The sequence below is a fragment of the Polypterus senegalus genome, chromosome 6 (assembly GCF_016835505.1).
Source record: "Polypterus senegalus isolate Bchr_013 chromosome 6, ASM1683550v1, whole genome shotgun sequence".
NCBI lineage: Eukaryota > Metazoa > Chordata > Cladistia > Polypteriformes > Polypteridae > Polypterus > Polypterus senegalus.
In genome coordinates, this window is record NC_053159.1 from 77,395,453 (window position 1) to 77,416,768 (window position 21,316).

Consider the following 21,316-nt stretch of genomic DNA (forward strand, 5'->3'; position numbering starts at 1 on the left):
TAAATGACTGCAAAATTATCTTTCTGTTTGAATTCAATGAATTAAATCCTTTGGACTAGAGTAAGATAACATCTGCATACATTCTGAATGTTTCCTTTACTGCAATACGGTGAATCTTTACCCCTGCTGGTTTACCTTTTGGTTTTCTGTTCAATGCTCCCCAACCTGACCTGACCGTTTTATTTAATGAATCGTCCATTATCAAACGTAATGCATTTCAGGACTATGGGACTTGTAGTGACAGTAACCAATGCTGAATGGGCCACCAGTTCATTAAAAGGCATATCACAATGGAGGAAAACTAGAGTACCTGGAGAAAACCTGACCGACAAATAGGAAGAACATGCAACCTCCACAGAGAGAGTATTCAGGCCAGTATTTAATCCTAGGACTTTGGAGTTGAGAGTCACCAGCACCACCTTTGTTTTAGTATATTGTTACAGTTTAGCCATAAATGTTGATGTTTAATTTTTTAAAATAATGTATTTATTATTTTTCTCATGGGTGTGCTGCGTGGTGATGACATCATCACTCTCCCTGTTTGGATTTTAGTGGCTATAATGCCATGCCTCACAAAGAGAGTGTCCTACAGGCACATTCATGTGTGATGTTAATGCATTCATGTCACAAGCTCAGCCATTTCCTGGATTTTGTTTCAATAGGAATGACCTTGTGGTAAGGTATTAGTATCTCTGCTAATTTCTTCTGAGGCTTTTCTCACTTCAGTTTGGACATTTTCGCCTACTATATTGCAGCTCATCTAGTAATTTGTTTTGACTTTTCATTAGTAGATCGACTCTTGCTCTGTCAAGACTACTCTTCGTGATTTGCACATTAATGACCTCTGTTTCACATACTATAATAGATAGACTGAATCAATCATGACATACAGTATATGAAATTCAAACACTCCTGAGACAGAATCTAGCTAATTTTTTCAAAGTTAGTACATGAAAGTAATGAGCAAATATAAGATTAACATATAAAAACACATCAGAAAAAATTGTTCTTACCGTTTTGTTTTGCTAATTTGCAAATTAAGGTATATAATAATATCTTTAAAATCTGAAAGGTCAACATCAACAGCAACATACAGTACAATAGAATTGTAGGCACATTAAAAGACTGAAAAAAAAAACTTTTTAATGCAGAAATCAAGGTAATTGATTCTGAATTTTTGGCTGCAATGCACACAGCAGTAGCATAACCACTGTAGTTTTTATTTATTTTTTTTATTAATTTAAAATATAAGGACATTTTGTGACATGATGCAAGTGCTATACCAACTAAGTAGGTGTCAGCCAGCAGCTGCAATCCAAAAGGTTATATTTATTTTTAATTTTTAAACTATTCCATTATTCCAATCCAGAGAAATGTTGGTATGAATGGACTCTACTGTAATAAAGATGGAGACTGTTACCAGCTCTTTTTAGAAATGTGAGGTTGCTGTACGGCATGCGCAGGGTGTATTTGCATTACTGGTGTTACTGTCAGTCAACTGTGAATGTAGTATTGCGCTTTATGGGTGTGAATTCTCATGTCCCTGTCGAGATTTTCTAAAAATGAAACATTTACTCTAGCAGTATATGGGGCGTCTCCATTGAATGTAAGAACTAATAATGGAGATGTTATTTAATCGGTAGAAAACAATGCTGTAGTTCTCCATCACTTTCCTTGTTCGACTACAGGTGCCAATTTCCAATCTAAGCTAAAAAAACTAAAACACTTCAATAGTACTCAAGATTATCATTTATTCACTTGGATATGACTTGCTGTGCTGGCTACTTTGAGCAGCTGTTTAAAGCAGTTCCTCTGGTTAGGATGTTGGATATCTCTTGGTCCCCCAGTTCTTCCATCTGAACCTTTAATTAGCTGTGAACCACCCAATCTCACTGAGATTGCACAGGTGGTGAACCAGCTGAGGGTATGGAAGGCTGCAGGGATCTGTGGTATTCAGGGTGAACTTCTCCAAACAAGTGGTAAGGCTGTTCTCCTGTCATTGCAAACAGTCTTTATTTCCATTTGTGAGACTGGTGTCAACCCAACTGACTGGAAAACGGGACTTATCATGTCTCTAGTGACTCTTCCTATGAAGTCAGTAGACTGATTGGGAGAGCATGGAGGGTCATGAGGTTGCTGGAAAGGGGTGTGTGGTGCTCCAGATATCTATGCAAAAGGATGAAGGTCCAAGTCTTTAGAGTCCTGGTGCTGCCTGTCTTGCTACAAGGTTGCGACACATGGATGCTATCCAGTGACCTGATATGAAGACTGAACTCCTTCGGTCTCATTGGAGAATCCTTGGGTACTGCTGATTTGACTTTGTGTCGAATGAGCGGCTGCTAATGGAGTCCCAAATGAGTCACATTACCTGCATTGTGAGGGAGTGTCAGTTATGGCACTACAGCATGATTCCCTCAGGGAATCGTTGTTGAGTACCTGAGTGGCTGAAATAGGCCAAGGGGATGTCCACATAAGACCTGCCTGTGGCAGATACAGGATCATTTCCGGAAGGGTGGGACTGGACTACATGTCTGCCTGGGGGGTTGCCAACCAGGATCCCAAGCTGTTTGTCATGTGGTGGATGCGCCAATGCGCTGTACCAGTGCATGCTCTCCAACCTGACCTGACCTAACCTGATATGACTCAGGTTCCAGGTGGTATGGCCAACAGCATCAAAGCTTGAAACAGTCCATGATTTGCCTGTCTTTAGTTTTCTCTCTAATTGATTCAGAACTTAGTGTAAAATAAACACTTTCTGAAATGTTATTTAAATGTATAAATAATTTTTGATTATTCTATAAAAAATAGCAGTCTAATTAAACACAATTATTTATGATGAATCTTGGTTTGCCACAATCCTGAACTGGATTAAGTGGGTTTGGTAATATATGAGGATGGACCAATCAATAAATCTTTTTATTGAGATTTTGTTTTGATTTGCTTCAGATTTGAAAGTTCTGTTGTTATTAATATAAAAATTAACATAATTATGTGAATTGTGGGCGGCACAGTGGTGCAGTGGTAGTACTGCTGCCTCACAGTAAGGAGACCTGGGTTGGCTTCCTGGGTCCTCCCTACGTGGAATTTGCTTGTTCTCCCCGTGTCTCCATGGGTTTCCTCCGAGTGCTCCGGTTTCCTCCCACAGTCCAAAGACATGCAAGTTAGGTGCATTGGCGATCCTAAATTGTCCCTACTGTGTGTTTGGTGTGCATGTGCATGTGTGCACCCTGAAGTGGGCTGGCGCCCTGCCCAGGGATTTGTTCCTGCCTTGTGCCCTGTGTTGGCCGGGATTGGCTCTAGGAAATAGCGGGTTGGATAATGAATGACTGACTGACTGTGAATTGTATTAAGCCATTTAATGATTTTGATCAATTGACTGAGGTGTCATAATGATTTTTTATTATTGCTGTCCCAGATGTACCAGTACCTTTGATCGCTGTCAGTGTGTTGAGTTTTACACGTTCTCCCTGTGTTTGTGAGAATGATTTCTAGAGGTTTTCCAGTTTCTTCTCACACTGACAAGATGTGTATGTTATGTGTCAAATATGTAAATTTAGTGTGTCTGCCAAGAGCATGTGGAAAGGATTTGGATATGGTAGTCAGTTACACATTTTCTTCTTCTGCCTTTAGAAATGACTGTGACCTGGAAGAAGAACAATAACCACACCTCTCATGTTATATCTCTTCTCACCACTCCTGTTGATCCTCTTTAAGGATCTTGAGTAACAGGAAGTGGTCATAGTTTGCAGGACCAATGAATTGCCCAAAACTCTGGGTCCATTTAATTCTATTTCGCCAATTCAATTGGTTATTAAATGGGATTAGTCTGTAGTACCCCAACATATCTTATATCTTCTATGTGGTTTTCTTTTATGCTGTAGTTAACTCCCCAGGGTACGTGGGCACATAAGTTTGCCAACAGTGAGACTAGTATGCCATTCAAAGTTGGCACATGCCTTGAACCCAGTACTGACGGGAGGGAATTAGGTGTGTTAAGAAAATGGATAGAATGATACACCTATAGGTAAACCTGAAACTAAAATGCTTCCTTCATCTCTTCCCCTAACTGCTGCTCAGTGATTTCTTGTTATAATTGAAAATGTGTTGCCTAATATCATAAAGAACATTTAACAGGCTTTCCCATTCATATCATGAACTTGAGTGAAACGTGATTGAAATAAATGCCCTGGTATTTCAAGCAGAATCAATTATTTGACTAATATTGCCACATTAAAAACAGCAAACATAATTGGGTTTGGAATGAGGTCCTTATCAATGCCCATTCTTCAAATTCAGTTACCCTAATTCATTAGGAAACCAACTTTTTTATGTGAATAGCATATGCCTCCATTTCAGTGGAATCGCTTATGCAAATATTTTCCCTTATGGTTTGCTCAGCTATTTTCACTTTGTTGTAAGTGTTTTATAGCATATACCAACCAAAATATTTTCCTGAGAAATCTAAATTATTAATTTCAGTCTGTCATTTATTATTACATTCTCATATGTCTAATCATGCAATACAGAAATTTCACTTTGAAGGAAGAAAATCAGTCATTTGTCTACAATGGCAGCTCATTTACCGAGACAAATGACTTTGAGAGTAAAAGATCTGGTGTTGATAAATGCTGTCATTCATACGTAAAAATGAAATAGCTGTTATAAAATTCTATAATACTGTTAAACAGGATGATATACTACATTTCCAGTCTATTTAAAATGAGCAGAATAAGATGATTCATTTTAAAACTACAATAATGACAATGTAGTTAAATTGTGTTTCTATGCCATATCAACCTTTGCTCACTTAATTTTTAAAAAATGCAATTAACATCTTATAAAGTGTGCCCTTGTTTCTAGATACTATTCAGAATATGTGTTCATTTTCTATATGTTGAGGGCAGACACACTGAAATTACCCAGATAAGGAATGTATTGTGTCTTATAGGTCTACAAAACACTTACCATATTTATGGCCACACTCACCTTTCGCTGTGCTTAACTTGCAGGTGTATGAGCCACTGTCATCTTCATGGACGGAGTTCAGAAGAAGTTTACACCTTTTACCATCAAAGTGCATTTTGCAGTTCAGCAGGGCTGGTTGAATCAGCTTTCCATTGGACAACCAGTCGACATCCACATCTGGTGGTCCAGTAATAAGGCATTCGAAGACTGCTGTTTCACCTGCCTTTACCGTCACATCTCGTACTTGTCGGATGACTGCCAGGCTGGGCTCCACTGGTGGGACTAAAGACAGGGTTTTGTTAAATGATGAGTTGTTTCAGAGTTACTGTTTACTTACAGTATATTTATAGTTCCCTTACAAATTCAAACAAAATCTTAAGCAAGTTATAGTTAAGGGGTTATTGGAGTAACAAAGAAAGAACACTGATAAAAAGGCATGAAAAACAGATGATCAAGACACTAGTGGTGCTCTTCAGATATCTCTTGGGGGAAAGCATCTTTTAAATCTATATTAGCTAACAATTAAACAAAATGCAATGGAAAAACCTAATACTGAGGATCCAGAAAGATTTAAAACCATATTCAGTATAAGGTAAACACCTCATATCTAGGTGTGGATGAATTAAAATGTTTATAAGCAACTACATGAAGAATAATAAAAAGGTTGCAATGCAGCAAAACATAAGAAATTAACTGAGATCAAAACGTTATGTTCTGCTGGTACAAGACTAAAACATTCAAGTCAGTCTGCAGAAATCGTTGCAGTCAAAATGTCATTTTTTGTTTGTGCAAAATAGTCAAATAAATTTGCCACAACTTAAACAACTGAAGACAACAACGTGATCAAAAACATTAAGCTACGCATTATTAAAAAGGAAAAATAAATCAAAGTATCTGGTCAAAATGTTCAGTGTAATAGTGATAGCACACTTGTTTTAGTGCATTTCTTGCCACTCTCCTACAAAAACCTATAATGGTGGGAACTTCTACTGGAACAGCCTAAAGTACAGTAGCTTAGATTCGGCACTTTGGAGTAGCAAATATCTGTTTAAAATCCTTAAATTCAGCCCACTGGGTAGTCTAATTTTCATTAACACACATGCATTCAGTAATACAGGGTGACACAGAAAAATTGGAACTTTTGAAATGCATAGTGGCAGCCATGTACAGTTGGCCGTACTGCGGAACAGGGACCTTGAGCTGTAAACAGTCTCGCCATTTAGTAATCATGGATCAGTGGAACGGTCAACAGCATGCTTTCACCATAAAAATGTTTTACAAAAACGATAGTTTGGAAGGTGCGCGGAGGGAGTTCCGACGTTTTTGCAACTTAGGGCATCATGGTCGGGTTCCCTCGAAACACGCGATAAAAACTTGGATTAAAAACTTTGAAGAGACTGGATCTGCTCTAAAAAAGAAACTGACAGGACGGCCAAGAAGTGCTCGTACTCCACAGAATATCGAAGCTGTATGCGTTTCAGCCTTACGGAGCCCACGGCATTCAGTTCGTAAGCAAGCAGCTGCGGTCAGAGTGTCACAAGAGAGTGTTCGCCGAATTCTCCATTTTGATTTAAAATTTCACCCGTACAAGCTGCAGATCGTGCAACAACTGAAGGAGAACGATCACCAGTTGTGATTAGAATTCTGTCAGCAAATTATGACAAACATAAACGAGGACAATGAATTTCTGGACAAGCTGTGGATGTCAGATTAGGTCCATTTTCATCTCACAGTTTACATGAATAAGTAGAACTATTGTTACTGGGCAGACAGCAACCATAATGAAGTTCATGAACGCCCTTTACACGTCAGCAAGGTGACAGTATGGTGTGCAGTTTCGTCACGCGGGGTCGTCGGACCTTACTTTTTCGAAAATGAAGAGCGGATCACAGTGACTGTCACTTTGGATTGGTATGTTGAAATGATGCAATCTTTTGTTGCGCCTGCATTGAACAATTTTCCACAATTTCACGAAACCTGGTTTCAACAGGATGGTGCGACATCGCACACTGCAAGGCAATCAATGGCAGCTGTGCGAGAATTGTTCGATAACCGTGTCATCTCAAGACTCGGTGACATTCCCTGGCCCTGAAGATCACTGGATTTGTCCGTTTGTGATTTTTTCTTGTGGGGCTACCTTAAGAGTCGGGTCTACACGACTCGGCCAAGGACACTGAATGAATTGAAACAAAGAATTGAAGACGAAATTCGTGGTATCCCAGGTGAGATGTTGCAGCGATCAATGGGGAACCTCAACAGCAGATTGGAGTGCATACGTACAGGAGGATGCCATCTACAGGACGTCATTTTCAGACATTGATAATTTGGATTACTGTCTCTTAAAAGGCAAGTTGTAGTGGTTCAATTGCTGTCAATAATTTTTTTTGTTGGATTTCTTCTATTTTTATTGGGTTTTTCAAAAGTTCCCATTTTTCTGTGTCACCCTGTAAATGGATAAGACACGAAACGTAAAGAGTCAATATTTAATGCCTTGATTTTTTCAATGGCTGCTTTTGAACAAATGTGAGAAAACTAGAAAACAGCTGTCTACAAGTTACCATAAATAAATTCAACAGCCTTCTCTTATTGGAAAGCTTTTACGTTTTCTATATTTTATGTAAATCTATACAGTAGTTAATGAGCAAGCCATGCTTCCTCTGATCTTAGATCTGTAGCAAAGCTCATTTTCAAGAGCCACACAATTTAGAGCACTTGTACCAAAAGACAACATCACTGTTAATCCAGTTAGTGAAGCACAATCTTATAGCGACATATCTCAGGGCTCGGACAGAGGTGACGTATATCATTTCTTTTTTCAGCCTGTAAATTACTATTGTCCATCCAAAATGAACCTCCTTTGTTGAATGTAATCATTTCTCCAGCATCTTCGCTTTTGAAAGAGCAAGCATGAAGAAGCAAAATATTCAGAATGTTTTCTTCCTTCCTGTGGTATAAGAGTCCTGAGCACCAAAGCTGAATAACAAAGTACAGAGACATGACCTCTGACATATTGGATTCCTGAATATTTCAACACTTTATGTAAGTTAAAAAGCCAGCTGAGATGAGTGCTTTGAATCGGGCATAAAATGTGGCTCTCACAAACTGTACAGAAGTATGTAAGAAGGCAACAGGGGAGAGAGGACATGGCAGAAGGAGAATCATAGAAAAGATGTATAATTAATTAAAGCCTTCTCTACTGACTTTTCTGTCTTAACGAAAAATGTAATTAGTTAAACAAAGACATAGCGTAGCATACTATAGTAGCACATACTGTATATACAGATAGACAGTAATATTTGGTCAAGAAGGCTTTAAGTATTTTCAATAATTTATTTTGCAATTTGCATTGATTTTATTTAGTCTGACAAAAAAGTGTAAGGGTTGTTGCAGTAGGTGGGACTGCTACCTCAGTGATCCAGCATCTTGGGTTCAAGACCTACACCCAGTCGCTGTCTGTGTAGAATTTGCATGTTCTCTACTTGCCCGCGTTGTCTTTTCTTTCCAAATCCCTAAAGCACGTGCAACATGCAGTGTAGACACATTTGGTGATTCCAAATTGGCTCTGTGATGCACTGGCACGCTTTTCAGGCCTGTGTCTTGTCTTGCTGTCTGTGCTGATATGACCCCTGCAAACCTGTCTTCGATGAAGTGGGTTTGCGAATGCTATAGTATATTATGTCATGTTAAGAAGCCCTCTCTGTCTCTTTGGCAAAATAATGTTACATTTCTAACAAAGGAAGGCAAATGTTCAAGAACTTGCAGTTTTTCCGACGATGTTCATCAACAGCATTCAAAAACAAAGTTGAAGGTGCAAAAATGCTAAATTTGGGAATGTTAAATTGGGGTTCTATTGTAAAGCTGTTTTCTGACTGGGCCCTCACCTCCACTATTGTGTGGGTGCCCACATTTGTGCTATGCCATTGGCTATTACTGATGTTAACTATAATTCACATTTCATGAACAATGTATTCAGCATTATATTGACTTATTAACAGAAGGCTCTTATTATCTCATTTTTAACATTAAAGCTATTAGATGAAGCCAGCAGCTGCAGATGCTTGACAGAGACAGAAGATTTCGTAATTGTTTAACAAGCCAACAAAAAATGAGGAAGTCAATCCACCTACACTAAATGCAGCAGTATGGCCATTATTTGAATGATGTATGTACTCACCAGGAAAATGTGTAGCTCAGTCCTTGCCCTCTCTAATAACAACGATAGTCGACTATGTGGAACATTTCATCTAGATTTCACCTTTGTAATTCTCAGTAATTGAATCATGATTCGTAGTGCGTTTAAGCACTTGACCCATAACGGAAAGTTGCCTCTGCCATCTCACAAGTACAAGCCAATTTGCTGTCCAAGAAAGGGTGATGGTTAAGTCAAGAGCCTTCTAGGAGCCTGCGAGACGTGGCTTTATTCACTTCAGCTGTATGTTCAGGACTAAACCTGTTTCATCTTTATCTTATAGTGAAGTCTTACTGAGTACCATTTATGAAAGAATTAACTGTGCCTCCATGTCTCTCTGCTCACGTGAATTAGCCTTCCCTAACTCACTTGCACATTTGGGGATGAGGTGGGATTCCTCCACAGCTGCCCTACAGATTGCTTGAATAGTTACTGACTTCAGCAGAGAAGCAGATGAGCAGAAATATCATAGACCTCCAATGAACGTTTTCTAGGAACTGACAACAAAAAAAATGATTATTTGTAATGCCCATTAGTACAGGTCTTTTGCTGTGTTTAGAGTTTTTTTTAATTGTCACTGCAGTATTTTTATGATTAATAGTTATGACTGAGCTTAAAGCATCCTGATTTGGTCTTTTAATTTGTGCAATTATATTATTGTCATTTCAGATTGTTATTCCTTTTCATGAACGCCACTGTGTAGCACTGCGTCATTGTTAAACCACAGGATACAATCCTGCGTTTGATCTTTAAATCATAAAAGGCTACATTCTCACTGAAGCTCCATTCCCACATTTTCACTCACGTGACAATTTGGAGAAGTGGGATTAGCAGGAAAAAAAATGAAATCAGAACTTTTCAGATAGGAGTTACACTGCTCTCATAGCAACTGCGCCGTTGTGCTGTCACCAGTTTCATCCCCAGTCCTTAAGGCCACTTGTTTCTATGTACAGAACACCAGCAGTAATAAACGTGCACAAACCAACAGCTATAATGTTTTGTTTCCTGCTTCTCTCCCTTTCCAAATTCACAGATCCTTTTTATTCTGCCCTGAAACATGAAGTAGAGCAGCAACTAGGATCTATCTGACAAATTTATTTTATTCATTATGCGCAGGTGTGGCATGTTCAGGATCAACATCTGTAATCATTTCAGTTGCAAAATTAAACTGAGTTCAAAAAAAGGCAAAAATCAGTATATGGTCTCTTTTAGCTGCAGTGTGAATATAGCCTAAAAAGACTTGAGGTTCTTCCGACAGTGCCTGTTCTACAGTATATTCAACAACAGCATTCAGAAGCAAAGTGAATTGTTCAAAAATGCTAAATATGGGAATGTTAAATTAGGGTTCCATTGTAAAGATGTTTTCAGGCAGGGCCCTCACCTCTACTATTGTGTGAGTGTTATGGCGGGATCCAACCCAGCCGGAATGCCTGGAAGGCGGAAAGACCAGGAGAGGGACAATACCTCCTCTGGGCCACAAGAGAGCAGCCGCCCTGGGGCCTGTGGCCACTGCCAGGGGGTGCCCGGAGGATCACAGAGCCTTAGACTACAGCTCTTCCGCCACACCAGGAAGTGCAGCCGGAACAGGAACTGAGTACACCCAAAGTGGTTCCAGATGCCCATGCAGCACTTCCGCCATACCAGGAAGTGCTGCCAGAACATTGTCACGGAGCACATCTGGGGCATTATAAAATGGGTCCCCTCACTCCATTTGAGAAGCCGGAGTCAGGAGGAAGAGGACAGAGTTTGCAAGGAGAGAAGTAGAGGTGGCAGAAGAATTGAGAAAACAATAAAAGAAAGAAGGCACTGTGAGCAATTTGTGGCTGTTGTGTATGTTGTGTGGTGTTGTAAACCAGAAGGGAATATTAAAAATGTGTGTTTTGGACATCTGGTGTCGCATCTGTCTGTTTTAAGGGGCTGAACTTCCACAATGCTCACATATTCTGTGCTATGCCACTGGCTATTACTGATATTAACTATAATTCAGATTTCATGAACAATGTTGAAAAACCTGCTTAAGTAAAAAATAACAATTGAACGCATAACGCATCCACTGCACTTCTGTATGATGTCACCAAATGGAGACAGCAAGTGGGAGAAGTAAACACATTTAATTAATAATTCCAATGGATAAAAAGAGTACAATGGCAGAAAACAGTGTATGAGTATTTCCAGAACCTGGTGGTAGTATTTCATAGTACTTCAGTTTATCTATATATATATTGTAGAAATAAATAGATTCTACAATCAAATAAAGAAAATACTATTTATATGGTATAGGGATAGAAGAAAGGAGACTTGCATTGGGTTCATTTTGTTTTCTGTGTTTATACTTGAACATAAACAACAAATGCTGACCATATGCTTTCTTTAACATCTCACTACTGGGAGCCTGAAGGTGTGGTGTATCATCTGTAACACCCTTGGTGATGTGGACAGCTACTCCATACGGAGCAATACAAGCTTTTTATTTGCAGTAACTTCAATGTTAAATAAAAAATAATAGGATAAGCCCTATGCTGGCTGAGGTTAAGCACGAGAGCTGCCACGCAAAAGCTAATCGGAGAAATAGCTAGCAATGGCAAATGAACTTTTGACCCTGTGTTTTAAGTATTCTGTAAATTAATTATAATCTGAAATTTAGCAAACCTTTTTAGGAGAAGAAAATAATAACTGATTTATTAAGAAATCAAAGGTAATACTACAGTTGAATATAACAGCATAATTGTATAAAAAGGCCAGAAACACACTGGCTAAATATAACAACTGCAAAGTAATTTATTTATTGTAGAAATATTGATCTAGATGCCAGCGATGTATTTCTGTTTTGTATTAACGTTTTGTTTAATTAGTGGACTTAATGCACCAAGAGTAGTAGAGCCAACAGATATTTCAAAATTCCAGCACTAGTCTTGTTCAGTAAACAATGGCTGCTAATAAAACACAATACTGTATAAAAACAGACCAACTTTAAAAGCATTCAGCAAGCATGCAGAAAGAGGGAGCCCATGCTTTTATTTATTTAAGTCTTCTCAGGGATTTCTGTTAATTCATCTTACCACTTCCATATGAGGTACACTATGATAAGTGTTATGATTTTGCTTCTTTTTAAATATTATCTGACTTTATTATGAACTTTTCATGATATTTCCTTATGTTATATACAGAACCTCATTTTGCAGTTTCAATTTTTTAAAACATTCTTAAAGATATTTGTTTTTCTTCACATCCTTTTTGCACGCCATGTTGTATTGTGTAGGGAATTGCCAATTTGTATAACTTGTGTCCTTTGTTGCTGTGGTAACTAGCTGGGAGTGGCCAAGTGATTGTCATCGACAGTATGTAAGGTCACCACTGTGCACTCTCGCGTCATCTAATATTGAACAAAATCCGTTTACATGTGCTTTGCTATATGATGTTCTGACTCAGTTTTCAGACTTCACACTTTCATTTCTCGACTACACATTTTAATTTCTAATTTAGGCCTTGGTAAAAGACTGAACTGACTTTTGATTACGAACTTCACCTGGTTTCTGACTATGTTTCATCTTCCTGCCATATCCCTTCAAAACATAACAAAAAGGGTGGTACCACACCTAGGCTTAATTCTGCACACAATGCTAACAGGTTAGGCATTGACCCCTGTGACTGTACCTTAATAATAATAATAATATACTTTATTAATCCGTGAGGGGAAATTGTCTTTTCGCATGACCTTTGGGGATCAGAGTGCAGGATATATAATGTTCTTTTCTGTTTTGTCTCTGTGTTATTATTAAAATATTATCTCAAATGAGTTCCTTAACTGCAGCACTTCAGGGTTATTCAACGTCACTTTGTGAATCTGCACAGCTAAACTGACCTTCTGCTTGTTGAATCACCTTAGATGAGCAGAAAAATGAGGCATACTTTTCACATGATGATGTTTTCACTCACGTTTGTTTATCTGTTACAGTCTAATTTTACACCTTTGTCAGACCACTCTCTGCAATGGTGATAAGAAACCAATGAATTGGGAGGGTGTGACGATGCGGGTTCGGCTCCACACTCACATCTGCTATTCGGGAGCCCTTGAATCCAACACCGTCGATAGATATAACCGAGTTGAGCTAGACAGTGGAGGCAACAACTGAGCAAGAGGATGGTTCAAATGTGCAAAAGACAATTCAAAAACAGTGTTCAAATACACAGTGCAGTGCTTCAAAGTCCAATAAATAATTCAATAAAGAAACACGTGGAGGTTAAAAAACACTACAAAAAAAAAACAATCCTTTAAAATAAGAGGTTAAAATGTTCCTCAGGAAGCAGTCTTTAAAAAAAACAACGACAAGCCTGGTGCTTCTTTTCTGTTAGTGTCTCACCTGCTTCTCCCATACAGGCCCTTCAACAGGCGAGACGCTCACTCTGCAGCTGCCCTTCCCGATCCTGGCTTCGGTCTGGCACTCATCCCAGGTCTGAGACTTGGACTCCTTAGTCTCCAGGACGCTTACACCAAGGACTGTAACACCAAGCCTCATGACTCCCGCTGCCTTTGCGGCCTTCTGTGGCCAGTCGCCTTTCCCTGGTCACTCCTGCTACCTGATCGCTCAGCGGGAGTGACTACAACTCCAACTCCTGGGTGTCGGCCTAACACCCAACCAACTTCCTCGCAGCTGCCCACGAGCGCTCGTTCGCTCGCTCATCCACACACTCCGTGTGTCTCTCTCTCACCGACCTGCTTCCTCTCTTGCTCCCTGTAACCTCTGTCCTTTTCGTTTCATTTTTTCATTCTTTCTCTTCGTTCTTTTTTCTTTTCATTCTCCCTTCTTAACCGACTCGTGCTTCTTTTATATAGCGAGGGGCCATAGCAGCTGCAGCTCATTAGCCACGGGAACAATGACGGATGTGGGCAGTCCCTCACCTGTGCACTAGGTGAGAAACGCCCACACCGCAGATCACTTGCTATGGCCACTACGCCCCCTCATGAAGCCGCCTCGAGTGCGGTGATTATTTATTTAAAAAGAAACGGCCTTCGCTCAGCGAGCTGTGGACCCATAACACCACAGAGGGCTTCTTCTTTGTCATTATGACAAAGTGGAGTGAGTAATGGAAACAAAATGTATAATTTTAGGTAGAGTATATATTTAAGAGAAGTCTGAGAAAAACCTTCTTAATGTTATGTTTATACTAAATTGTCAGATAGTCTAGTTGGATAGCGTCACCTGCGAGGGTGAAACATAAGCATAATCAGTCAAAGCTCAGGTATGCAAAACATGGATTCTATAAGCTGTAGATGAAGAATGGGCATCCTGGCCAGGAAGGAGAACAATTTCTTGCCCGAATAGGAAGCCAGAATAGAAGGACTGATGAGTTGGCCAACTGAACAAAGAACTGATTTTGGAATAAATTAATGTTTGGACAAATGGAAGCAGGAAGTTGGAAGTAGTTTCATCCCCAATACAACAGGTGGCAGTGCTCCTCTTGTGGCAGCCCAGTTGGAACACATGCAGGGGTGTTTGGGAATTGGAGTCCAGAAGTGCAGCCTTTTTGAGGTTCCTGGATGCCAGTAGGGCACTGTTGGTGTAGGGGGTGGAACCTCCTTACTGTCTATATGACTGGGAAGTGCTTCCAGGAAGCATTCCTTGCTCCGGCTTGAAAAGAAGCCCACTCCCTCACATTGAGTGAGTCAGAGTCAGGAGGCAGTTGGCAACACTCAACTAGAGTGCATATTGCAACTGGTCTTTGGTAAGGCAATTATAGAAAAATGCTTAAATTTAATAAATATCTTTTATTTAAACCTACAAGTGTGTTGGGCTGTACTGTGCCTGGGGTTTAGAGCACATTGGGGATGCCCCAAATGGTTACAAACCCAAAGCCCCAAAGCCACTTCAAGTGAACGTAACAGTAGTTTATTTTCAAGATTAAATAAAGTTTAGATATATCATGGCGGTCTTGATGTCATGGGTCATATGGCACAAGTTTCTTATACCTAGCAACAACAAAGTATAATAGCAAAATATTTAATAATAAAATAACAATATTTCTCAAAAAATTAAACCAAACAAAATAAAAATGGTTTGAATCAGACAGGGGAGATCTATCTATCTATCTATCTATCTATCTATCTATCTATCTATCTATCTATCTATCTATCTATCTATCTATCTATCTATCTATCTATCTATCTATCTATCTATCTATCTATCTATCTATCTATCTATCTATCTATCTATCTAGTACTAGATAGTACTAGTTAGTATCTATCCATACTAACCCCTACTCTCTCTTCTGTTTCTTTTCCTGGTTTTCTGTGGTGGTGATCAGTGCCACCACCACCACCTAATCAAAGCACTGTGATGTTCCTACATTGATGGATTAAAAGCCAGAAGTCTACATGACCATCATCATCAAGTCCTTCCAAGAGAACCCTAAATACAAAGAGGACTGTTTCATTTAGGTTAGGTAGAATTCCCAGAGGGGGCTAGGCGGTCTCATGGCCTGGAACCTCTGCAGATTTTATTTTTCCTCTCCAGCTGTCTGGAGATTTTTTGTTTATTTCTGTCCTCCCTGGCTATCAGACCTTACTCTTATTCTATGTTAATTAGTGTTGTCTTATTCTAATTCTTACTTTGTCTTTTATTTCTCTTTTCTTCATCATGTAAAGCACTTTGAGCTACATTATTTGTATGAAAATGTGCTATATAAATAAATGTTGTTGTTATCTATATATCTATCTATCTATATGTCTATCTATTAACTATATAGTGCCTACCAGTATTCATCTGGAGCTCTGTCAGTGATCCTGACACAAAACAGCACATACCGGCCCTGCCTGGGTTGATACTCTTCTATGGCCTTGTCCAGCTCTCATCATGTAATGGCCCATCTACTGGTCATCTCCTCCAAGCACATGAGACTGCTCTGGGAGGGCATGTATGGATATGCCATCCTGGTGGAACTGGACTACCTGTACAATCTGAACTGGCAGTAGGTACAACCTCATACTAGCAGTAGAGACAATCTATTTATCTATCATTTTCTTTAACATTGGATATCTGGCAGATCTATAAGGAATTCTGCCTTTGTTCTCGAATATGGTACTGGTTTTTCCCACAACCTCCAAGCAATTTCTTCCTTTTCTCTGTAATGGTCATAAAATGGTTTACATCATTTCCAATGATTTTTAAGGCTGATTAGTTAATGTAAAATATACACCTTTGAACCTTATGCAGAAGGGAGTGAAAATCACTCCCAGACTGCCTCAAAAAAAAATCCTCTTAGAAACCTTGATACGGTCATAAATCAGTTCCTCATAAGCAAAGCAAATCCATTTTTTATGCTAAAATAAATCATAGAAAGATGTATGTGACTCCATTAAAATATTACATTAAGGTTTATCGTGCTGATGGCTTCTTTTATTTAGTATTGTTACAGCAGTCTAATCTTTTTCTTTTTGCTTGCTTTATTGTTTTGTTAAAAAAAGCCATGCTTTTTTTTGTTTTCAAATTGCTATAACTAGATTATCAAAATCTTGACTGTGAGCATTTATTATTTGGAAGTGTGTAAACAGTTTTGTAGAAAATGGTTAAGAGGGTAGCATACTACTTTAACTTTATTTTTTTCAAGGTTATTGCCTGCATTACCTATCAGTTTTATGTATGTCTTCTTTGCCTCTGTGCATCTGCTTTGGATCTGTTAACTAATGTTATAATTGTGCTTTGTTATTAACTAAAAATCCTGATGAATGTCTGTCTAAAGATGTATTTTGTATTGTTGAAGACGGCACATTCCACAACGTTCATTAGTTGACCATAAAGCAAGTTTGAGAGTGCTGTGCTATGTTATGTTGTGTTATGCTGCAATCATTGTATCTTTAAGGCAAATAAATATTTTTTTTTAATTTAGATCACAATTAGGCTGATTTAGCACTAGAATTATTTTAAATTATGTGTTTTGCCCAAATTAATTGTCATGTTTCCATAAGAATATCTTATTAGTAATACTGTTTGCATAATGGAAAATATTAGAGATTCTTTTTACATTTTTGATCATGGTAAATGCTATTCAGGTGCCAGGTTAAAAAACATTTTAGATAAGCAAAAAAAAATAATTATTATAATTGTCTTGTAATCTGTTTATCTAAGATTGCTAATTAGTTTTCAGTTGTGCTACAATTGTAGAAAATGTTTTATAGTTGACTAGTGCCTTTTCACTGACTAGCCTTGATTATTACCCTGTAATTCACCCGCAGATTTTGTCTTTCATTTAGGCACGTCACAGTTCTGCCATTATTTATCATAAAACCTTAAGCTGCATTTCCCATCCACATCTATTACATTTGCTACTTGTGAGCGGAATGGCAACATCCATGCTCAATTAAGCTTAATCAAACTTGACCTAACACGATTCAATTGGTTTCTTAATAGGAATCTATTCACCTCAGCCCATCCAATTTTACACCATTATGTCTGGACGTGCTTCAGTCAGAAAGGTGAGGATTTTATAAAACAGCCTCTCGAAAGCCTCTACAGTGTGAAAGAAATGCAGACTGTGATGTCCTTTGTTATGTTTATGATACAATGGCTGTCTCTGTTAGGCATTTTTTATTTCTCATATTCATTTTTCTGTTGGAAATGAATGCGTGCATACAGGACTCATCACATAAAGGGCATTTGAGAACTGTGGGGAAAATTAATTATTGCAGTATATTCTTTTTAATCTGCCCTCACTTACTAAGTTTAAGTGTTACATTTTGTTCTTTTCTATGTCTTGGTTAAGGGCCTTTGTGATTCTAATTTCTTAGCATGTTTTGAATATAAAAATTTGGCTCCAACAAATACCTACTGTAATTAAGATAGATTTGCTTCATTTATAGTAATAATTCTTTGCATTTATATAGCGCTTTTCTCACTACTCAAAGCGCTCAGTGATTGCAGGTTAAGGGCCTTGCTTAAGGGCCCAACAGAGCAGAGTCCCTTTTGGCATTTACGGGATTCGAACCGGCAACCTTCCGATTGCCAGTGCAGATCCCTAGCCTCAGAGCCACAACTCCACCATTATGCATTTTCTTATTATATTGAATTGCAGTTAATCATAGGATGACACTTACTAAAGTTAGTCTTTAGCATGTAAGCGAGAGGTAAAAGCCTAAGAGTGGCCACAATGCCCAAAAATGAAGGGGAAGCCTGGAAAGAGCGAGCCTGATCTGAGACTGGCTGAGGCAACAGAGGCTACACCATTTCAGTTTTGTGCGCTTCAGGTCAGGGAAATGAGGCTAATGAAAAGCTTGAGGGGTTAGGGTTAGGGTTAGGGTGGACAGTACACTCTTACAAATCCTGGTTCTTTAATGGCACTTTATGGTTCTTTACTGAGTTGTATGGCTCCTCATAAAACCATTGCTTGACAAAAAAACTATTTAATTCTGGGAAGGGTTCTTTGCAATTTGAAAAACTGCCTAATATGTAGAAAAAAAATAATTGATCTAGGTGGTTCATCGCGTGGTGGGTGCAGCAACGTGATGTCAGTACCATCCTCTATTGAAGGCTACCTAGCATGATACTAACAGATTAATAATAAATCTTCACATAGACTGTGTTGCATGCAGATTGTATGCAGCAAGACTCGCTTTGAAATCATGAGCCATTGGTATTTCACAAGTCTGTTACCATCTATTCATGGTTAATTACCGTATGGAGCCTGTTACAGATCTAAATAAATAAAAGGTTTTTCATGTGGATGGGTCTTTTGGGAACCAAAACTGGTTCTCCTATGGCATCACTCTGAAGAACCACTCCAATGCCTTTATTACTTTCTCGTAAATGAAGTATAGGGAAAGTATTGTAATCGTCCAAAAATTCGACCTCAAGATTTTGACGAATCTCGACATTTTAGACCTCCCTGAGTCTGATTTACTTTCTCGGAGGGAAAGTTTTGCAATTGTCCAAAAATTTGATTTCAAGATTTTAATGAATCTCAACGTTGTAGACTTTCCTGAGTCTGAAAATACAGTTTTTTGAATTATGTTTGTGTGTGTGTAAACAAGATAACTTGAGTACGCTTTCAGTTAGGTCAAGCAAAAATTTTTCATACAAGTATTAGGTACAAAACGTAGATTTCTATCAACATTTGGGCTATTTCTGCTAACCGAAAGTGGTACTTTTTTATTCATGCAGCTGCACAGTCTGATTTATTCAACTTTACTTTTATAATAATTATTCAATATATTCTTAATTTGATTTGATTTGTTGTTGATGGTTCTTTAATGTATATAATATAAAAATATAATCATTGTCTTGCGGCTTACTTCTCAAATATCAATCCCCATATCTGAGTATACAACGATAAGTCTAGAGGAGACCACTTCCAATTGTTTTCAGAATATAGTAAGTTAGCGTACCTCCCCTGTCCAATGGAAGAGTGTTGGGGTCATTGTTAGGTGTGCTATCATACAGACTGCATTATTGCATTACTTCCAAGGGCAGAAGCTCAAAATATGGAAAGAGCTAGCCACCTGCTTTTATACTAGTGAAGGTGTTTTATTACAAAAATCATTTGCTGGTTTAACATGCTAATCTGTAACACCATAATAAAAAGGTGGCCTGACCAAAAAAAAAAAAACTCTTACCTTTAACGTCAAGTTTGCTTTCACATTGCTGTGTGCCATATTCATTAATTGCTCTGCAGGTATACACTCCAGCATCTGACTTTATCGTTGACAGGATTTTCAGCTCATATGTGCCATCCTCTCCTTCAGTTACACTGTGATGACTTCCTGACTTTATGGTCTGTCTGTTTCTTAGCCTGCAGACAAAGAAAACCATCTGAGGAATTACCCAACACAAGATATGTGATAGCACACTAGCTATTATTCTTGAGACCTGACAAATCGATTAGGTCCCATAAGTCAACCATGCTTTTAGAAATTCTGTGAGGTCAGAGAGGGGAAAAATGGTTCAAGCTGACATATTAACCCAACAGAAAGTGATGGCATTTTCCATCACAAAAGAAAAAAAAAAGGAAAAAGTTAACTCTCTAATGACAAAAAATCATATTGTATTTTAAATATACAATATATACAGTGTTTAAAAAAAGTATTCACACCTTGAAAATGTTTAGATTTTTTGCCATATAGCATTGAATCACAGTGGGTTTAGTTTGGATTTTTTGATACTGATCAGCAGAAAATGTCATCTGTCAAAGTGAAAAGAGATCTCTGAAAGGCAGTCTAAATCAGGGGTCACCAACTCTAGTCCTGGAGGACCACCATGGCTGCAGGTTTACATTCTAACCCTTTTTTAGTGAGTGCCCTGTTTGTGTTGCTAATTAACTTCTTGTGAATTCATTTTAATTTACTTCTTTTTTAAGATTTGTTCCCCTGAGTTTCTTCATTGTTCCTCTGAATTGCTTCATTCCTTTCCTAAAATGGCACTCAAACAGAAATGAAATATGAATTGAGGGAGCTGAAAGAAGGCCCACAAAGTCAGGGCCTCAAACTCCAACCAATTTGACTCCAACCAGTTGCTTAATTAGGTGCCGAGTATTGTTGTTAATTAAACCTGTTCTTTAATTCTGTGGCTTGTTGATGCTCTCCTGGTGCATCAGCAGACATTACAAAATTGTTGATTTTCACTATTCTAAGAGCACTATGAAAATGTTTTGAGGGCCTGAGCAGATCAACATTCCTGAGACCTTCAGCTTTCTTTATTTTCAGATATTGTATGATGGACACCAGTTGTTTTGGCTCATTTTGTATCTCATTATTGTTTGGCTGCTAATTAAGGAAAAATAAACAGTTAAGGGGTTTGAGTGTTCAAGAGCAAGTCAATTACAATGAATTCAAAAGAACTTAATTAGCAGCAAAAATATGTCACTAATTAAAAAAAGGGTTAGAATGAAAATCTGCAGCCAGTTGGTGACCACTGGTCTAAATTAAATACAAACATAAAACACAAAATATTTGATCACATAAGTATACACCTCTGTCATTTCACCTTTAAAAGCTATGACAGCCTTGAATCTGAATGTGCAGGTCTTTATTAGCTTTGCACATCTGGACACTGACATTTTTCCCCTCTTCTTCACAAAACTCTGTCAGGTTACAGGGGGATTGAAAGTGAACAGCATTTTACACATCCAGTTACAAATCTTCAGTTTTATTGAGATCTTAAATCTGACTCTGCCACT

General features: G+C 38.3%; 1 protein-coding gene across 3 annotated transcripts in view; it reads right to left on the minus strand.

The window, feature by feature from the left end:
- spega (striated muscle enriched protein kinase a) overlaps positions 1-21,316 on the minus strand; it is a 418,725-nt gene that overhangs the window by 152,129 nt on the left and 245,280 nt on the right. For all 3 annotated transcript variants that reach the window (XM_039756374.1, XM_039756377.1, XM_039756375.1), the window contains 2 exons: positions 19,758-19,933; positions 4,987-5,247 (listed from right to left, as the gene is read on the minus strand). In XM_039756374.1, the coding sequence (XP_039612308.1) occupies positions 4,987-5,247; positions 19,758-19,933 (437 nt within the window). The remainder of the gene's footprint in view (positions 1-4,986; positions 5,248-19,757; positions 19,934-21,316) is intronic.